Below are 20,242 nucleotides of genomic sequence, written 5' to 3' on the forward strand. Positions count from 1 at the left end.
CTTTGGATCAAGGACGTGGTGCACCATAGACTATGAAAGGCAAAGGACTGTCCGTGCACATAGTGCATGTACCATGTACGCCTAGACAATAGTCAAGCCTTCTCAGGGTTCCCACTCTTTTTGTGGGAAAGATTTCCAGTTTTTCCAGAGTTTTTCTTGACAATCCAGGACCCGTCTATGCTTTTACCAATGCGTTCGTGTTTCCGGGTTCCCGTTTTGCGCTCTGATTGGCCACTGACCTACGCTATTACGCCCCCTTTACGCTTCGCCTGAGACGCGCTGTGAAGCATTAAATGCCGGTTCATTCATGCTTTGAGGCACAATTCATGGTGATGATGGTGGTCGTACTTCAGCGAAATGCAGGTTCATTCATGCTTTGAGGCACAATTCATGATGATGATGGTGGTCGTACTTCAGCGGGGCGAGGCGGTGGTTTCTCCCCGGCTCCGTGCGCCTTGCTGCCGCCGGCATATCTCACATGACTCGGTCCAGCTCCAGCAGCAGCGACCGTCTTCAGCCTGCGGTATCCTCCAGGCCGCGGCTCGTTCTTATTATTATCCCCCATTGTTCAGGTCGACATGGTCGCACAAACACGTAGGTTTCAATCACTGAGCTGTCTGTCTGTTGTGTGTCTTCTTAGGTTCGGCTACCGTACATGGAGATGAGACCCCCCGCCTCTCTCTCCATAATAGACGCAACCAGGCGTGCATTCTCGTGGGAAAACCCGAAACAACATTTAATAAAGACGAGTGTTAGTTGTGTTTCCCCATCTACCGTCAACATAAAACCATCCACCACCCGTTGGAGGAGTAGTGGGGGAGAAGAAGAGGAATATTTTAAATAGCAAGAATTATCGACTGGCAACTCTGTGCTCGTCAGACCTGCAGCTGCTGGTACTGTATGGAGAGAGAGGCGGGGGTCTCATCTCCATGTACAGTAGCCGATTAGAAGACGCACAACAACCTGGGCGGTCAGGTGGCGTAGCGGAGATTGCGTTCGTCACCAACCCCGGAGACGCTGGCTTCGCCTGTTCGAATCCAGCTCACAGCTCCGGGGTTGTCACCAGCTTGGCTGGCCGTTCACACTAATACAATTGGCAGTATTAGAGGGTGGGAGAAGCTGGCGGGGTGGGTCCGGGTCGTTGTAAACAGCGACTCCTACAGTTCGGTCGGGGCGCCTGCTAAGCGCGGATAGGATCTAAGTGGGATAGTGTGATCCTTCCACACGTTACACCCTCTCAGTGAGAGTCCGCGCTGCCAGGTGAAAAGAAGCGGTTGATTGGCTAGACGTGTGTCGGAGGAAGCACGTGATAGCCTCCACTCTCCCAGACCGACTGTGGGGGGTAAGTGCGCAGCGACCAGGAAGGGGATTGGGAATTGGCATAACGACTAACATTGGGATGGGAGAAAATCGGAGGAAAAAGGAGGGGGAAAAAGATTAAAAAGAAAAAGACGCACAACAACAGACTGGCAACTCTGTGCTCGTCAGACCTGCAGCTGCTGGTACTGTATGGAGAGAGAGAGGCGGGGGGTCTCATCTCCATGTACAGTAGCCGAACCTAAGAAGACACACAACAACAGACAGACAGCTCAGTAATTGAAACCTACGTGTTTGTGCGACCATGTCGACCTGAACAATGGGGGATAATAATAAGAACGAGCCGCCTCGGGGGCCTGGAGGATACCCCAGGCGGAAGACGGCCGCTGCTGCTGGAGCTGGACCGAGTCATGTGAGACAAGCCGGCGGCAGCAAGGCGCACGGAGCCGGGGAGAAACCACCGCCTCTCCCCGCTGCATTTAATACAGAGGTGCTTCACGGCGCGTCTCAGGCGAGAGCGTAAAGGGGGGCGTAGCGTAGGTCAGTGGCCAATCAGAGCGCAAAACGGGAACCCGGAAACACGAACGCGTTGGTAAAAGCATAGACGCATCCAGGACAGCACTTGCTCACAAACGGTCATACAATTTATCAATAGACCTAGTATTGACACCTTTTTTAATTAAGGAGGGTTCATGATGAAGTGTCCCACGTTCATTACAGGTGACTGCTACACCCGTTGGTTAGGATTTTACAGCACTTTAAATAAGAGGAGAATAAGCATGAGCTTGTCCAATACCATGGTTACCAAAACAAATGGAGTCTGGCTCAAACTTGGCCCTCAGGCCCCAAATTGGGCGGCACTGCTACAATCCTACCAAGAGTTGAGTTTCAAACTAAATACACACCTATGGGCTCAAATACTATTAAAAGTTTCCAGGACAACATACGATTATTTTCAGGATATTTGGTAGATTTTCCAGGTTTTCCATAACTGGAAATCTGGTCTAGAATGGGAATCCAGCTTTAGTTAAGTGATCAGTAGTCTGGATCGCTGCTATGACAATGTGGGTATAAGCTTCCATTGGCCGACTATTTCAGCCATAATTCTCCTCCCCTTCTGCTACCTGAGACACTATTTTGCAAGGACACCGTCACTGCATCCTGGGCTTAGCACCGCCCAGGCTCATTGTGATTGGTTTAAAAGAAATACAAACAAACCAGAGCATTTTCCCCCCCTATACCAGAATGATAACAGGTTCAGTCAGACCTCTCTCTCCGGCGCAGACACAGCGCTAATATAGTGTAGAGAGGTCTGGCACAGCACTAACATAGTGTAGAGAGAGGTCTGGCACAGCGCTAACATAGTGTAGAGAGAGGTCTGTCACAGTGCTAATATAGTGTGGAGAGAGGTCTGGCACAGCACTAACATAGTGTAGAGAGAGGTCTGGCACAGCGCTAACATAGTGTAGAGAGAGGTCTGTCACAGTGCTAATATAGTGTGGAGAGAGGTCTGGCACAGTGCTAATATAGTGTGGAGAGAGGTCTGGCACAGTGCTAATATAGTGTGGAGAGAGGTCTGTCACAGTGCTAATATAGTGTGGAGAGAGGTCTGTCACAGTGCTAATATAGTGTGGAGAGAGGTCTGTCACAGTGCTAATATAGTGTGGAGAGAGGTCTGTCACAGCACTAACATAGTGTGGAGAGAGGTCTGTCACAGAGCTAATATAGTGTGGAGAGAGGTCTGTCACAGCGCTAACATAGTGTGGAGAGAGGTCTGTCACAGCACTAACATAGTGTGGAGAGAGGTCTGTCACAGCGCTAATATAGTGTGGAGAGAGGCCTGGCACAGTGCTAATATAGTGTGGAGAGAGGTCTGACACAGTGCTAACATAGTGTGGAGAGAGAGGTCTGTCACAGAGCTAACATAGTGTGGAGAGAGGTCTGGCACAGCACTAACATAGTGTGTGGAGAGAGGTCTGGTACAGTGCTAACATAGTGTGGAGAGAGGTCTGGCACAGTGCTAACATAGTGTGGAGAGAGGTCTGGTACAGTGCTAACATAGTGTGGAGAGAGGTCTGGCACAGCGCTAACATAGTGTGGAGAGAGGTCTGGTACAGCGCTAACATAGTGTGGAGAGGGGTCTGGCTATGCGAGACGAAGTCATCAGTACCCACCTGCCATGTCTGTCTGTGGCCTCTGGTAGAGCATGGTGAACTCATCTGGGTAGTTCTCTACCCAGTTCCAAAACGCCTGAGGAAAGACAACAGCATGTATTAGAACGGTGACCTCTAACCTCTATATAGACAGACCCAGCAGCACATGAAAGAGCAACGTCTCCCACAAAGAGCACCGCAGTGTAATGTTCCTCAGCTATCTTGGTGCTTTACAATGCTTCCAATAACTCCTTACTATACTATTATTATTAGCATTTAACTCTACAGCAATCGTTGACCTTTCCAAGAATTCGATTGGCTTAAATGTACCTATCCATGGAATAAACTATACATATAACACAATAACACAATAGAATAACATTGTACTAAGCTGGAAATATAGTAAGCGGGATAAGTGAATATGCCAAACCATCACAACTGACCTATCTCAAGCCCCGCCCTCCTTTTCTTGATCCTCCAATCACAACAGTTGCATCCCCGTTTGTCCGAGGGATGCGACGAGACGTGATTGGAGGATCAAGAAAAGGGGGCGGGGCTTGAGGTCAACTAGGCCGACTTCACTGGACAACAATACCTTTTCTAAACTGTTAATGACAGCCAGCTGTGCAGGCTTCTTTAGAGTTTTGAACTTCAATACGGTTTCTGAAAAGAAAGAGAAAAGAAAAACACCATTGCAGTGAGCACATCATCATTTAGGAAAATTCTGCCTGATAGTTTACCTGATGTAGTGTGTGAGGGCCTAAAGCCGCGGTTACATTGCGTGCATGCATACTGCGTTTTTATTGTTTTATTGCAAAGTACATGCAGAGTCCAAGGGTCCAATGGAAACATGTAATTCATATCCAGCCTAAAACGTTGCTGCTTGGTAAAACTTTGATTATGGCGTCTCAACTTAAAGGAACACGCCAACATTATTGGAAAGGCCTAGCTTAGCACAAATGAATGAAAGCAGACACGGACCACTAGCCTAGCTTAAAAATCCGGGAGGGGTGTTTTTGGCCAACAGCTAGGCTAGTGGTCCGTATCCGCTTCCACTCATTTGTGCTAAGCTAGGCTAGCCTGCAGCCGGATAGCTTTCTACTGAACGCACAGAGAGGGAACTTGTATCCATCTTCTTGTCCGACTCTGGGGAAGACTGTAGCGCTTTCTTTCTTTCACTTTTATTTGCCACTTTGATTCATTGACAAAATGATTTCCCCGTGATGACAACACAGCAGACGGCTAGCGAACATCTGGTTCGGCTTATGCACATGTTCCAACGCACAAGCAAATCCAACATATGCGAGAGCCGAAACGCGAAGCAATGCGCGGCCAACGCAATGACGCGTCGGAAAACGGATTCTCTCATTCGAAATTAATCATCTTTTTTGTCGGGCGAGCCACGCATTCATCGCAATCGGGGGCCAACCTTGCAGCAGCCTCTTGAGTTTGGAGCAGTCCACGTTAATGTACTGCATCAGCTCTATGTCGTGGACGTCCACCGTGTCTTCCGAGCACACCGTCAGCTCCTGGAGCCTGGAGGGAGGGAGAGGACAACGTCACACACACATACGCACTTAGGGTTGGGTACCAAACTCTGTCATTTTAATGGCGAGTACCGATTCACGCTAGATCAAATCGGCACAACATTTCAGTATCTTTACATAGTATACAAGTGTAATATTACTAGACAAGAGGGAGCCTGTTCCACAAATATATATATATATATTACTGCCCCATCTCTTGGGTCTTTGGCTGGAGAGATAATGTTGATATTTAAAACATTTAAAAACATAATACATGATCACGCGATTTATTTTGTGTGGTGTGTTACGCCATTAAATAACCAAAATCTGTGAGTGCTGGTCCAAGCGTATTGCTTTCTTTTTCTACAACAATAAATAACAAAATGTTCTAAATAAATAACAATGTTGAAATTGAGAAATTTTGATTTATTTTTTTACAACTTAAATTAAAGAAATTGGTATTACAGAAAGAGTTATGTACCGGAAAAAAAGGTACCGCTGGGTACAGATACCGGATTCCAGGAACTGGCATCGGTTCAAATGTATCAAACGGTACCCAACCCTATATGGACTGCATTTATACAGCAGCTTTTATCCAAAGAGCTTTACAACTTGTGCCTCACATTCACACACCGAAGGCGGAGGCAACCATGCGAGGTGCCAACCTGCTCATCTGGAGGGGTTAAGTGTCTTGCTCAAGGATACTGCTTCTCCACAGTTTTCATACGTTCGGAGTCTATGTAAAAAGTACCAGCGGCACTGAACAACTCCCCCCTCCGGTTGAAACTAACAACCCCCAACTCCTCCCGACCGTCCGTCCGTCCGTCACCGACAGGTTCTCCGCTCCGGTCGTTACCTGGTGGAGATGCGGCTGAAGACGGCGTTGAAGTTGTTGCAGCTGAGGGAGAACAGCACCCCCGAGGCCGAGGTGCGCAGCTCGGCCGCGTGCTGGTGGCCCTCGCGGTACGTGTGGATGAAGTGGCAGATCTCCGGCAGGAGCTGTTTCACCAGCATGGTCTCATCCAGACGCAAGCAGTCCTTCGATTGCTGGAGACGCAGAGAGAGAGAGAGACGAGGATCAGGGTTAGTGAGGTCTGTGTGTCGCTGCTGGAGACAGAGATGAAGATCAGGGTTAGTGAGGTCTGTGTGTCGCTGCTGGAGAGAGAGATGAGGATCAGGGTTAGTGAGGTCTGTGTGTCGCTGCTGGAGACAGAGATGAGGATCAGGGTTAGTGAGGTCTGTGTGTCGCTGGAGACAGAGATGAGGATCAGGGTTAGTGAGGTCTGTGTGTCGCTGCTGGAGACAGAGATGAGGATCAGGGTTAGTGAGGTCTGTGTGTCGCTGGAGAGAGAGATGAGGATCAGGGTTAGTGAGGTCTGTGTGTCGCTGCTGGAGACAGATGAGGATCAGGGTTAGTGAGGTCTGTGTGTCGCTGGAGACAGAGATGAGGATCAGGGTTAGTGAGGTCTGTGTGTCGCTGGAGACAGAGATGAGGATCAGGGTTAGTGAGGTCTGTGTGTCGCTGCTGGAGACAGAGATGAGGATCAGGGTTAGCGAGAAGGCCGTGTGTGATCAGTTTTGTCATCCAACTTTTCCCATCAATAGACAAAATGATGGCTAGTGTAGTTTGTGTAGTAGTAGGAGCCCTGCGTCTGGAGACTGTAGCTGTTAGACTAGTAGTAGGAGCCCTGCGTCTGGAGACTGTAGCTGTTGGACTGTAGTAGTAGGAGCCCTGCACGTGGAGACTGTAGCTGTTGGACTGTAGTAGTAGGAGCCCTGCGTCTGGAGACTGTAGCTGTTGGACTAGTAGTAGGAGCCCTGCGTCTGGAGACTGTAGCTGTTGGACTGTAGTAGTAGGAGCCCTGCACGTGGAGACTGTAGCTGTTGGACTGTAGTAGTAGGAGCCCTGCGTCTGGAGACTGTAGCTGTTAGACTAGTAGTAGGAGCCCTGCGTCTGGAGACTGTAGCTGTTAGACTAGTAGTAGGAGCCCTGCACGTGGAGACTGTAGCTGTTGGACTGTAGTAGTAGGAGCCCTGCACGTGGAGACTGTAGCTGTTGGACTGTAGTAGTAGGAGCCCTGCACCTGGAGACTGTAGCTGTTAGACCAGGGGTAGGCAACCCTAGGCACGCGTGCCTGGATAGGCACACAGGGGCATTTTCATTGGCACAGGGGGCAGCATAACATTTTTTAAATTAAAAATAAATGTTTTGCTTTGAAATATTATAGTGAAATATTTTGCACTGTTGTCACATTTATCTTGTTGAAATCCTCCCACAGGTTATTTTTTTTAAGTCGAGTATATCAAGGAGGCTTTTCTCTGTAGCTCAGATGTTTTGTTTGAAGGCTTGCCAAACAAAGAGACAATCAAATCAAGGATAAAAGATATCCCCATGTCAGCTTGAAGTGTCGAGCGACGCATCAACGAAATGTCAGAAAATATCAGAGAACAGCAAACAGCTGGATTAAAAGATGCTCCGGTGTGCAGCTTAAAGTGACCAACTACAGCCCCCAGATAACGGAGCTCAGTAAAGCAAAACTGTTTGTCTGCATTGCACCCCCGCCCCAACTCAGATTTAGGGTTGATACAACCATCATAATAATATTGTTAATAATAACAATAACAATAATGATATAATAATGTAAAAATTATCATTAAAAATACCTGATTATGAGAAATGTTTTTTACGATGCATGGAATATTGTTGAGGCACACTAGTTACAACTATATTTCAAACAGGCACTTCATGTCAAAAAGGTTGCTGACCCCTGTGGAGACTGTAGTAGTAGGAGCCCTGCGCCTGGAGACTGTAGCTGTTAGACTGTAGTAGGAGCCCTGCGCCTGGAGACTGTAGCTGTTAGACTGTAGTAGTACTAGGAGCCATGCCTCTGGAGACTGTAGCTGTTAGACTGTAGTAGGAGCCCTGCGCCTGGAGACTGTAGCTGTTAGACTGTAGTAGTACTAGGAGCCATGCCTCTGGAGACTGTAGCTGTTAGACTGAGGTCAAAGCCCACAGCCTACATTCTACCATCTCACTGACGGATGAAAAACGACTAAAGGAATGGACAGCCGCCAAACAACGTGGCTAGAAGATCTATTATGGAATGCAATGAGTAGCAACTCACACCACAGTTTCACATTAGGGCTGAAATAAGTTCTCTGCAACGTCACTAAATACTTAAATTTAGAACGGTATTTTGACACACATTTACAGATATAGCAGCCTCCCGCGATGTGGATATTGCACTACCAGCCCATATTGTGATTTTGATACAAATGTCTATTAATTGTTCAGCGCTATCTTCACATGCAGTGAATGATTTGACAATGATTTGTATCCGTTTCACACACAGTGGATGGAGTCTAGTGCCTTGCTCAGTGGCACTACTGGTTCACGGTTACCACGTGGGATTTATACACTGATTTTATATAGCACTGATTTTATATAGCGCTGCATTTATATAGCGCTGTCTTTATATAGCGCTGCCTTTATATAGTGCTGCCTTTATATAGCAGTGTTTCCCCTATATGCCTTCAGCAGCGGAATTAGGACCGCCGCTGCTATGAACTAGACTATTTTTTTATCATTTCATTTGGGCTGTGGGGGTGCTTAATGTAAAAGACTGACCTGAGGAAAAGGCTGCAGGGAGAAAGCACTGCAGTCTAGTCGATTTTGTGTTTTGAGCACAAAGTTCATCATAGATAGCCTCTTTATTTTGCTCTCAAAGTGCACCAGATTGATGCATTTAACTTTAAAATGTAAAAAGAGAAAAAAGTTCCAGGGGGACATGCCCCCGGACCCCCATAGAGGCACAGCACCGCTGCTGAATTTTCTTTCAGGGGAAACACTGTATAGTGAATTTATATAGCGCTGCATTTACATAGCACGGCATTTACATAGTGCGGCATTATATATAGCGCTGCCTTTATATAGCGCTGCATTTACATAGCACGGCATTTACATAGCACGGCATTATATATAGCGCTGCCTTTATATAGCGCTGCATTTACTGGCTTTTATCCAAAGCACTTTACAACTTATGCCTCAGATTCACCCACACACCGACGGCGGAGGCAACCATGCAAGGTGCCAACCTGCTCATCGGGAGCAGTTAGGGGTTAAGCGTCTTGCTCAAGGACACTTCGACACGCTGGCTGGGGAGGAGCCGGAATTGAACCGGGAACCTTCAGATTACCAGACGATCGCTCTACCTCCTGTCGCCCCCCTCCCAAAGAAAAGCAAAACTGTATACTTTCAAAACAGTGAACATCTCATAAAAATGACTAGTCAGTGCCGGATAAAAAAAAATAAAAGTATCTTGATTTGTTTTCCAGAGAAAGACAAAAGACATGGAGCACTGAGGGAAGAAAAGCATCTGAAACATGTCCCCATGTGTCCATGTGTACAGCGGAGCAGCTGGATCCCATCCGACGGTGCGCTCTAATGAAAAAAACCTACACAGGAAGCCGGCCGCGGCTCCCATCGGAGGCAGAGCGCCGCACTAACTCAAGTCGAGGAAACACCTGCGAATGCAATCTGGGGCCGCCGAGGCACATCTCGCAGGGGGCCGGGAGAGAGCGGGGTCGATGGCAGCTTTAAGTACATTACCAGAGTGTCTGGGCGAACGCTGAGAGGCAGAACAGAGACGTTCAATAACTTCTGGCTTTTGTTTCGGAGGCTTTCAAGTAAACGCGGATGAATGAGGAAAGATGAGCTTCGGAGGCTTGAGGACCCACTTCCACACGCGCCCCAGGCTTTCCACGGCGAGGCGCCTTTGAATCGGTGCCACTTAGAAGTCAAAGTGGGGGGGGGGGGGGGGTGGATGGGCTGGATTATCATAGAGAGACAGGGTCTTAACGAGGTGGTAAAGAGACACGGGGAGGTTTGGGGGGGGGGACAATAGAGGAATCTGAGGAATGTCCTACAGGAGAAGATGTCAGAGGTTAACTCATAATAGGCTGACAGATATTGGTTGCTTCACGTTGCAGCCGGGTGGGAAACGGAGCTGAAACGGATGTGTTACTGGGGGCGAGATCTGCGACGTGTTCCTTACTTTTTATTTACTTCAGTATTTGGGTATCATGTTTACCCACCGTTTGAGCTAAGGTCATTGTGGATGTGCATACAGTACGCTGTGTTCTGGGTCAAACCGTGGCTTAAAATCAGAACATGAAGACAGGAGAACCAGGAGTACGCCTGGAGTAGGAAGTAGAGCAGATAGTTACTGTGTATGTCATCTATCTGTTGTATTGTCGGGTTTTGATATCGTCATTCACAATTTTTTTATCGAAATGAATGAGTCATTTCACTGTTTTGCTTCATGTATTACATACCTTGTAATTTTATTTGGTTGTTTGTTTTATTTCCCTTACCTCTGTGATGTATGTATCGTATGTCTCTTTTCCATTTAATTGTAGTAATATTATAATTTTTGTCCCCTTTCCCAGTTATCCTTCTTCAAGAGGTCCTTTTGTCCTCTCGCCAGGCCGTCATTGTAAATAAGAATTTGTTCTAAATTGACCTGCCTAATTAAATAAAGGTTAAATAAAAAAAAATAGATGATAATAATAATAAAATATTAAGGGGAAATCCAAACTAAAACAGCATGTTCCATTCCAATGACAGTTGGGTCAATATCTTAACATAGACAGCTGTCTCTCCAAGCTTGAAATGAGAGCTGGCCCCTGGCTTCCGTTTCAGAGGCGTTCGAGTAATGCAGATGAATGGAAGAAGATGGGTTTCTCTGTGATGTCATCAAGTGGTTGGTCCATGGACGATGACTGGACTTTGTAAACTCATAAGACTTTGTGTTTGAGCTACTAAATCCAAATCAGTTGTATTTAGCCCTTTCACTACCATTTACATTTACATTTACATTTAGTCATTTAGCTGACGCTTTTATCCAAAGCGACTTACAAGTTCTGTACGACAAGACAGCAAGAAGGGTACAACTCTATCAGCTGAGTAACAATGTTCATCAAGTGTTGCGTGTTACAGTGTAGGTTAGTTTATTACCACACTACAGAAGGTTAACACTTTCACTACCGTGTGGTAGTGAAAGTGTTAACCTTCTGTATTGTCACAGTGAAAGGGTTAACCCTTTGGCAGTGTGGTAGTGAAAGGGTTAAACGTAGGGCTTACAGCTCTGAAGCTGAACATGTGCCCATATCCCAGTGAAACCAAACCACCATGGGTTTAGGGGTGGGACGATACATCGATCCAGATCGATACATCGATGTAATTATCAACGATCGAATCGGATCGATGCAATGTAATAAGATCGATTCATATCGATACTCTTATTTTGAAAATCCTGTGGCGAGTCTCATATCCGCCCAAGAACAACAGCAGTAGCTCCGTGTGTGTAGACGTTACAGCATAGCATTCTCCCTTTCTGTGTGTGTGTGTGCGCGTGTCTTTGGAAAGACCAGATGAGGTCAGAGGAGTTTGATGTTTAAATGTTATTTAAACATAAACAATATAATACATAATAAATGTAGGCCTATACATGATCATGCAACATCAACAAATTGTTGTAGGAACGGTTTGGGAGAGGGAGGTAGGGAGGGGTTTTAGGTTGAGTTTTGAGTTCCAAAAAATTGAGCTTAAAGTTTAAAGCTCAATATATCAAAACGTGGCACTTTACAGTGAACAGGAGGTCTATTTGTATTAAAAACAATAGATTGATTTTCCTTTAAATGTCTGGAAGAGCTCAAAAATACAAATGTCAAATGATATTTTCGTTACCTTTTTTTAGTTGATCTAAATGTTACTGATTGTGTTAAATGGGCATATGATATCATCTCATATCGATTGCAGGCACCTGAATCTAATCTAATGGTATTGTATCGTGAGAGACTTTGTGATATCGGCAAATATCGTATCGTTGTCCAAAGAATCGATATCGTATCGTATCATGATGAAACTGGTGATTCCCACCCCTACATGGGTTACCGTCACAGTGGCCTAAGAGCTTCAGCATTCAGGGTCTATGGAGCAGCTCCAGGATTTATCTATTGATGACATCATCACTAGAATCTCATCTCTGGTATTTAGCTTAAGGAGAGACGTGTTAATATTCAAAAATAAATTATGGTGGGTTCTCCCTTTAAGAAGGTCACATACTCCTTTTCAACAAGTTAATATACTGCAGGTCTCTGAGGTCCCCAAAACATGTCTTTGGAGTTGTTTGCTGAAAATACCACTAAGAGTATACGTACATTCTAGCAACCTCTACACCCCTCTGTTTCAGTCCTGTTCTCAGTCTAGCAGCCTCTATACTCCTCTGTTTCAGTCCTGTTCTCAGTCTAGCAGCCTCTATACTCCTCTGTTTCAGTCCTGTTCTCAGTCTAGCAGCCTCTATACTCCTCTGTTTCAGTCCTGTTCTCAGTCTAGCAGCCTCTATACCCCTCTGTTTCAGTCCTGTTCTCAGTCTAGCAGCCTCTCTACCCCTCTGTTTCAGTCCTGTTCTCAGTCTAGCAGCCTCTATACTCCTCTATTTCAGTCCTGTTCTCAGTCTAGCAGCATCTAACCCTCTGTTTCAGTCCTGTTCTCATTATAGCAGCCTCTATACCACTCTGTTTCAGTCCTGTTCTCATTATAGCAGCCTCTATACCCCTCTGTTTCAGTCCTGTTCTCATTCTAGCAGCCTCTATAACCCTGTTTCAGTCCTGTTCTCATTCTAGCAGCCTCTATACTCCTCTGTTTCAGTCCTGTGTCTATAGCTTTAAATACAAATGAGCTGCCAAAACTGCACATGAACTCCGGCACGTCTGGCTCAGGAAATTCAGATCAAACTGTCAAACTAGGCGTTGCAGATCAGGAGGTAAGATCCAGCAATTGCATGTCTTATTCCTCGCCCAAGATGTTGTCAGAAACATATTTTAGATAACTGTTTGGTGGAACACGAGAAGGTTTACGAGCAAGCCACCGCTTTGTACACGTACGTTATTCACATGCACACAAAATTCAAGGACTGCGTGTTACCAATGATCCCAGATTGAGGTTTGACGGAGAGGCAAATCTGAATGGCTTGTTGAATCGCATGTTTTCTGACCTAGGCAGCCCAGACAAATTGGACTCACGTATTTTAGTGTGGGTGTTAATCGCCCCATCAGAGACCCAAATGTACGTGCACAAGCACAGGAAAAGTGAGTTTTTCCATAACATGTGACCTTTTTTTTATCCACTTTTCAGTTTTTTCTCCCATCCCAATTTAGTCGTGCCAATTCCCCCCTCCAGTCTTAATCGTTGCTCGCATGTGCACTGGTCGGTCGTAGGGAGGGTTGAAGAATCTATCGCATGTCCCCTCCGATATATGCGGAGTCAGCCAGCCACTTCTTTTCACCTGCCAGCGCGGACTCTCATTGGCGAGGTGTAACGTGTAGGAGGCTCACACCACCCATCGACTCCCCTCCCGCTGACTCTGCCAATTCAGTCAGTATGACGGCCGGCCCAAGCCGGAGGCAACGCTGACAGCCGGATTCGATACCGGTGTCTCACGCGTTGGTGACGAGTGCTTAGACCGCTGCGCCACCCAGCCGCCGCATAACATGTGACCTTTAAGTCAGATTTCACGCAAAATTATTACTAAAATATTTGAGAATGTCATGTGAAGGTTACAGCTTTAATACCGTACCACACTTCCCAACAGCATGGAGTTCAATCATACTCCTACGAGCTGAACGATGTTCCACGGTCAAACATGTCTGCCCAAAGAGGAAGTCAACTAACAGCTACTACTTATACTCACAGTATTTTAAACTTATTGAATAAATAATGTTGTATTGATTGTCCCCATATCTTCTTTAGTCTACTTTAAAGGCCCAGGACACACAGCGTGAGCAGGGTGTGTGCACCGTGGAACCTATTGCTTTTCATTTCTGCGACCATGTTAAGCAGCACACACACTACATGACTTTACAAATCATATGCACACTGTGCTTTTCACACTACACGACTCAATCACTGTGCTGTTCACACTACACGACTCAATCACTGTGCTGTTCACACTACACGACTCAATCAGTGTGCTGTTCACACTACACAACTCAATCACTGTGCTGTTCACACTACACGACTCAATCACTGTGCTGTTCACACTACACGACTCAATCACTGTGCTGTTCACACTACACGACTCAATCACTGTGCTGTTCACACTACACTGCTGTTCACATGACAACTCAATCACTGTGCTTTTCACACTACACAACTCAATCACTGTGCTTTTCACACTACACAACTCAATCACTGTGCTGTTCACACTACACAACTCAATCACTGTGCTTTTCACACTACATGACTCAATCACTGTGCTGTTCACACTACATGACTCAATCACTGTGCTGTTCACACTACACAACTCAATCACTGTGCTGTTCACACTACACAACTCAATCACTGTGCTGTTCACACTACACTGCTGTTCACATGACAACTCAATCACTGTGCTGTTCACACTACACGACTCAATCACTCATCAGCGAGCGCAAATCAGGGCTGAAATCGTGTAGTCTTTACCGGATTTACTTTCAAACTAATTTGGTTGTGGAGGTCTGTTTTTGTTACAGTAATAAGACAGAAATGTTTTGCAGGCTGTGCAGCCTACAGGCAGGCAGCTCTGCGTAGGGGTGTGGAGTTCAATATGATTATCTATACCCAAGCCGATAATGATATAACGTCAACCATTTTTATAAATCATTCTGAATATCTACTTTAATATATTTATTTGTTCGATGATTGATAGGATCCTCACCCCTGCCAGGCACTTCTCCAGTGTGTCCAGGATGATGAGCTGTGAGAGGTAGAGGTTCTTCTCCGCAGCCTCCCCGAATATCCGCTACACAGGGAGAGAAGAGGAAAGGACACAACAAGTCATCAAGACACTGTTCAAAATAAGGAGATTTCACTTGGTAGAAAGTCTAGAGCCGCATTTGCACCGCAGGAACCTTCCCCCGAAAATAAAGACTTTTTCAGGAACTCTTTCTGGACGTTTCCAAAGTTCAGGAACCTTTGGGGGGTGCTTGGAGACACAGAACATACTGAATGATCACTCTGTGAGTACTCTGCATTTAATTTCAACCCACATTTCCAAAAATATGCAGAACAAACTTTTTTTTGGGGGGGGGGGGGTTAATTGCTATAGAGGGGTTCCCCAAGTTTTCAGGCCGCGACCCCCGAAATAACCGTGTGAGAGAGTCGCGACCCCCACTATTATGAGGTAAAAAATTATTATTCTTTTATCATTATTATTTTTTTATTATTATTATTTTTTTTATATAACTGGAAATGTATGGTTGAAACATGCAAACATTCAAACACACACACTAATAAGCATTGGAGGCTTTTAACCAGGGCCGGACTGGGGAAATCATTCAGGCCAGGAAATATAGTGCGAAATATAGCCCCAATCAGGCCACTTTGCAGACCAGGATTCTTTTTGTTACAAAGACTTCATTTCCTGCATTCTGGTGCAGGATTTTTTTTTATTTGTACCCTTTAAATGCCAGTGTTTGTGATGGCATCACAAATTATTGTTAAAAAACAGGCTAGCATTTAGCATAATGTATGATTAGCAACAACACTGATTTTGATGGATTTTCAGTTTTTTTGTAATGTCAGATTGAAAAAAATTAGGGCTGTCAGTTTATCGCGTTAATTAGATTAATTAATTACACAGCAAATCTTTTAATAATAATATTTTTTTTGTATCTCATTCATTCCATAAGCATGTAGAATACACATTTACAGATTTTTTTTTTAATATGGTCCATTTGCATGTTCTTGGTATCTGATTCTAGGGACATCTATGTATCTCAGGGAATGTATTCCCAGTGTCAGAAATACTCTGGGCTAGATCCACAAAGAATGGATTGCACGGTGCAAGTTGCACCCTTACTTACAATTCATTATGAATAGAAAATGGGGGACCCTGATGTAAACAAGACGAAAGTCTTTCTCTGGTCTGCATTCCCTTAACAATTGTGTGTATTGAGCCGTACTGTATTGTACCCATTCTGCAATCTGTTAATAACATTTTCATTCAATCAATCAATCTGCGCGGTGAATGATTGAATGAAAATTTTATTTTGAGTAAATTGTAATGAACCAAATGAGAATATCGATACATTTTTTTTTATCTTTGACTGTGAATAACACCATGCTCAAATTGACCAGACCTGAAAAATCTAAGCAAATTAATAGATGGAAGATGATTAAACAGAAGGTTTTGTAGATACAGTACTGAATTCTGCCATCCGGACACATGCAATTTGAAATATGATTATAGAATATAGAATATGAGGCATAAAATGGTAATGCGATTAAAATGCGATTAATTAGATTAATTAATTACAAATCCTGTAATTAATTAGATTAATTTTTTTAATCGCCTGACAGCACTAAAAAAAATACAATCTTTTATTCAACTTCAGCCCTGATCATAACACCACATTATTCATTTCTAGGTTCAGGTTCACAAGTCTCCAAGTCACACAAGTCTCCAAGTCACAAGTCTCCCAAGTCACACAAGTCTCCCAGTCACACAAGTCTCCAAGTCACACAAGTCACACAAATCTCCCAGTCACACAAGTCTCCAAGTCACACAAGTCACACGAGTCTCCCAGTCACACAAGTCTCCCAGTCACACAAGTCTCCCAGTTACACAAGTCTCCCAGTCACACAAGTCTCCAAGTCACACAAGTCACACAAGTCTCCCAGTCACACAAGTCACCCAGTCACACAAGTCTCCAAGTCACACAAGTCTCCCAGACACGCAAGTCTCCAAGTCACACAAGTCTCCCAGACACACAAGTCTCCCAGTCACACAAGTCTCCAAGTCACACAAGTCTCCCAGACACACAAGTCTCCCAGTCACACAAGTCTCCAAGTCACACAAGTCACACAAGTCTCCCAGTCACACAAGTCTCCCAGTCACACAAGTCCCCCAGACACACAAGTCTCCAAGTCACACGAGTCTCCCAGTCACACAAGTCACACGAGTCTCCCAGTCACACAAGTCTCCCAGAGTCTCCCAGTCACCAGGTGGGTGAGAGCAGAGTGAGGTACCTGGGCTGCAGGGTGAGAATACAACACTGACCTCGATGTTAGAAAAAGTAGCACTGGTGATGTGAAATCACTGCGCCCAGACAGGAGTGGTTAGGCAAAAAGAAATTCCGAGTATAGGCCTAACAAAATTAATAGTTGGTTTCCGGTTGCCGACCGACCCTGCCGATTTAGGTGCGACCCAATATATTTTATGAGTTTTTAAAAAACATTATTAAAAAAAGAATAAAGTTTCATAGAAATCTTAGTCAAACATTTAGTATTATGGATATTAAACATGCTGGCAGAGTACATGCATCCATGTTGTTGTGAACATTTTAATTAAATAAAGAAATTCCCTATCCATAGTCGCCGTGGGAAAGAATAAAATAAAAAAATTAAATAAAATAAATTCCCTACCTACCCATGGCCAAACTGACAACCAACAGGAAACCAACAATATATTTTACTTTGCCATATCTGCTTAGAAAACGGAAATGTCGAATTAAATAATTTTTTATTTCTCCACGTGGTAAATACACAGCTCACAACATGTTTACAGGAACGTTTTGGAGTTGTATTTCGAGTGTATTTCGCGACTCTAGGGAACTCGGGTAAATGTATGACCCACTTCTAGTGATGCACCGATGTGAAAATTGTGGCCGATACCGATAACCGATATTAATATTGCTGTTCTGGCCGATACCGATATTTACCGATGTCGATATCTCTGTATAGAAAACACTTTATGATAATCAAATAAAGAGCTATTTTCCAAAACGCATAATTTCTTTACTTTTGTAACTTATTTTCAGAAATGACTGATATTTTGAAACTATTTAAGGCCAAAACATGTAAAAAGAAAAAGAAAAAAAGATTTATAAAAAAAAAAAAAAAAAATCGGCCCTATCTTGATATCGGACCGATACCGATGTGTAAAAAAAACGGCCATATCGGCCGATATTATATTGGCGGCCGATATATCGTGCATCACTACCCACTTCCAGTGATGAAGCTAAGCTAGGCTAACGGTCCAGGCGTTCCCTAAGCCTAATGCATGCAGAGAGACAAAAAAGGTATGTATCTTCTTGTCTAACTCCAGGGAAGATGTTAAATAAGCTAATTTCCCAAAATGTTGGAGTGTTCCTTTAAGGTGGGGGTATCGGTATCGGGCCCAGCCCCTCCCTTCCCGCTGGAGTGAAACATGGAAGTTATCAAATGAGAGTCCTGGCTCTAGGCAGAAATCACGGATAGTGGGTTAAGAGAAGTTATTTATATTTTGAATGTGATTCACTGCGCATTAGTTAGATTACACGTTGCGCATGTTACGACTTTCAACGTCTGCCATTTCTACCGCAAAAGGCACATACAATTAACAATACGATGCGTCAATCATTAATATGCGAATCGCCGGAATTTCATAGTCGATGACATCGAATCGTGACAGACCTAAATGCTATTATAAACTGCAATTGTTTTTTCCAGCAAATCTCTTACAATTAGATTGTATCAACTAAGCATGCAGGTGAAATAAATAACAGTCATGTCATCTTGTGTGAGTTGCCAGTGCACCGAGTGGTCTGTTGCACGTTCCTGTTCAATGTGAGGACCAATATGCAGGGTCAAGAGTCTGCAGGGAACATTGGTCTGTTCATTGAACCGTGATCACGAAGATCTGATCAGAGAAAAGTGTCCATCCGTGTTCTAGGGAGACACTGGAATGTCTACCCGAGACCGTTTTTAAATGTCCCTGAACTAATTTGACTAATCTCCACAGATCTTTTCCAAGCGGTGCAAGCGGAGGTGAGCCGGAGGAACTTAAGAGGAAGGAACCTCAAAGTCCATGGAATGTAAATAGGTTTAAGTTCTTTTATCACACAATGTCTTCGCTGATCGTCACCTATACGCCAGTATCTGTCCCAACAATGACAAAAGTTATTTTGTAGGTTTTCGTAATGGTATTTTAGAGTTTTGTCATTTCGTGGAAAATGTTTAAATGTTGGCGAGTCATCCTGCACACGGGGGCGTGTACTAATTTAACATCCAATGAAATGCTTTCTAGAATGACATTTACAGCACATTGTAAATAAGCAGCACTCTTTAAGCCAGAGTTGGAAGATCACTGCCCGAACCGTTAACCAGCCGGTCAAACGTCAGAGTTGGAAGATCACTGCCCGAACCGTTAACCAGCCGGTCAAACGTCAGAGTTGGAAGATCACTGCCCGACCCGTTAACCAGACGGTCAAACGTCAGAGTTGGAAGATCACTGCCCGACCCGTTAACCAGACGGTCAAACGTCAGAGTTGGAAGATCACTGCCCGACCCGTTAACCAGACGGTCAAACGTCAGAGTTGGAAGATCACTGCCCGACCCGTTAACCAGCCGGTCAAACGTCAGAGTTGGAAGACCACTCACCATGTTGTTGACATTTTTGAGGATGTTGGTGAGGCCACTGATGACGAGGGAGAACTTGTACTTGGAGATGTTGATGAGACACTCCTTGTTGTGCTCTGTGCTGACTTTGGTGTGGGTGTTCTGGTGTCCCGCAGCTCCCGCCTTAATCGGAAGCTGGAGGGAGGGAGAGAGAGGAGAGAGAGAAGAGAGAAGAGAGAAGAGAGAAGAGAGAGAGAGAGTGAGAGAAACCATGCTGCAGTCAAGGGAGGATTCAGTTCTCCTGAAACAGGGCGTGAAAGTGATAGCGTTACAAGAGGTAGCAGCTCAAAACAACACACATCTCATTCAGCAAGAGACTCAAAACCTCTGACAAGACAGCAAGCTTTAGGAGAGCGTGGTCGGACATATGTTGGCCAGTGTTGGGGTCGTAAAGAAAAGTAATGTAGTACGTATGCAGTAGTACGTATACGCCCTGCATCTCTGCCGCATTACAATCCGAAACAACTCTGTAAACTCACTATCAATGCTTCCAGCACACAATCTTTTCCCATAATTTTTTTCATCCAATGCCACTTTCACTGCACTCATCACATCTCAACAAGGCTACTAGCTTGTTCTTGGTAAAGAAACTCACGTCATGCTGTATCCATTCATGCCTCTGACTCGATGGCTAGGGTTGGGTACCGTTCACATTTGAACCAATACCTGTACCAGTTCCTGGAATTTGGTATTGGGATTTTATTTTTCGGTCTTTACTTTTTAAAATGTATTTATAGACAATGTGCACATTAATCATTGTCACATGA

General features: G+C 44.7%; 1 protein-coding gene across 2 annotated transcripts in view; it reads right to left on the reverse strand.

Annotated features, from left to right (window-relative positions):
- nf1a (neurofibromin 1a) overlaps window positions 1-20,242 on the reverse strand; it is a 255,630-nt gene that overhangs the window by 182,706 nt on the left and 52,682 nt on the right. For both annotated transcript variants that reach the window (XM_084328075.1, XM_084328074.1), the window contains exons 2-7: window positions 19,458-19,610; window positions 14,755-14,838; window positions 5,853-6,043; window positions 4,900-5,006; window positions 4,066-4,133; window positions 3,492-3,567 (exon numbers count right to left, since the gene is read on the reverse strand). In XM_084328075.1, coding sequence (XP_084184201.1) covers window positions 3,492-3,567; window positions 4,066-4,133; window positions 4,900-5,006; window positions 5,853-6,043; window positions 14,755-14,838; window positions 19,458-19,610 — 679 coding nt within the window. The remainder of the gene's footprint in view (window positions 1-3,491; window positions 3,568-4,065; window positions 4,134-4,899; window positions 5,007-5,852; window positions 6,044-14,754; window positions 14,839-19,457; window positions 19,611-20,242) is intronic.

The sequence above is a fragment of the Notolepis coatsorum genome, assembly GCF_963971535.1.
Source record: "Notolepis coatsorum genome assembly, chromosome: 1".
NCBI lineage: Eukaryota > Metazoa > Chordata > Actinopteri > Aulopiformes > Paralepididae > Notolepis > Notolepis coatsorum.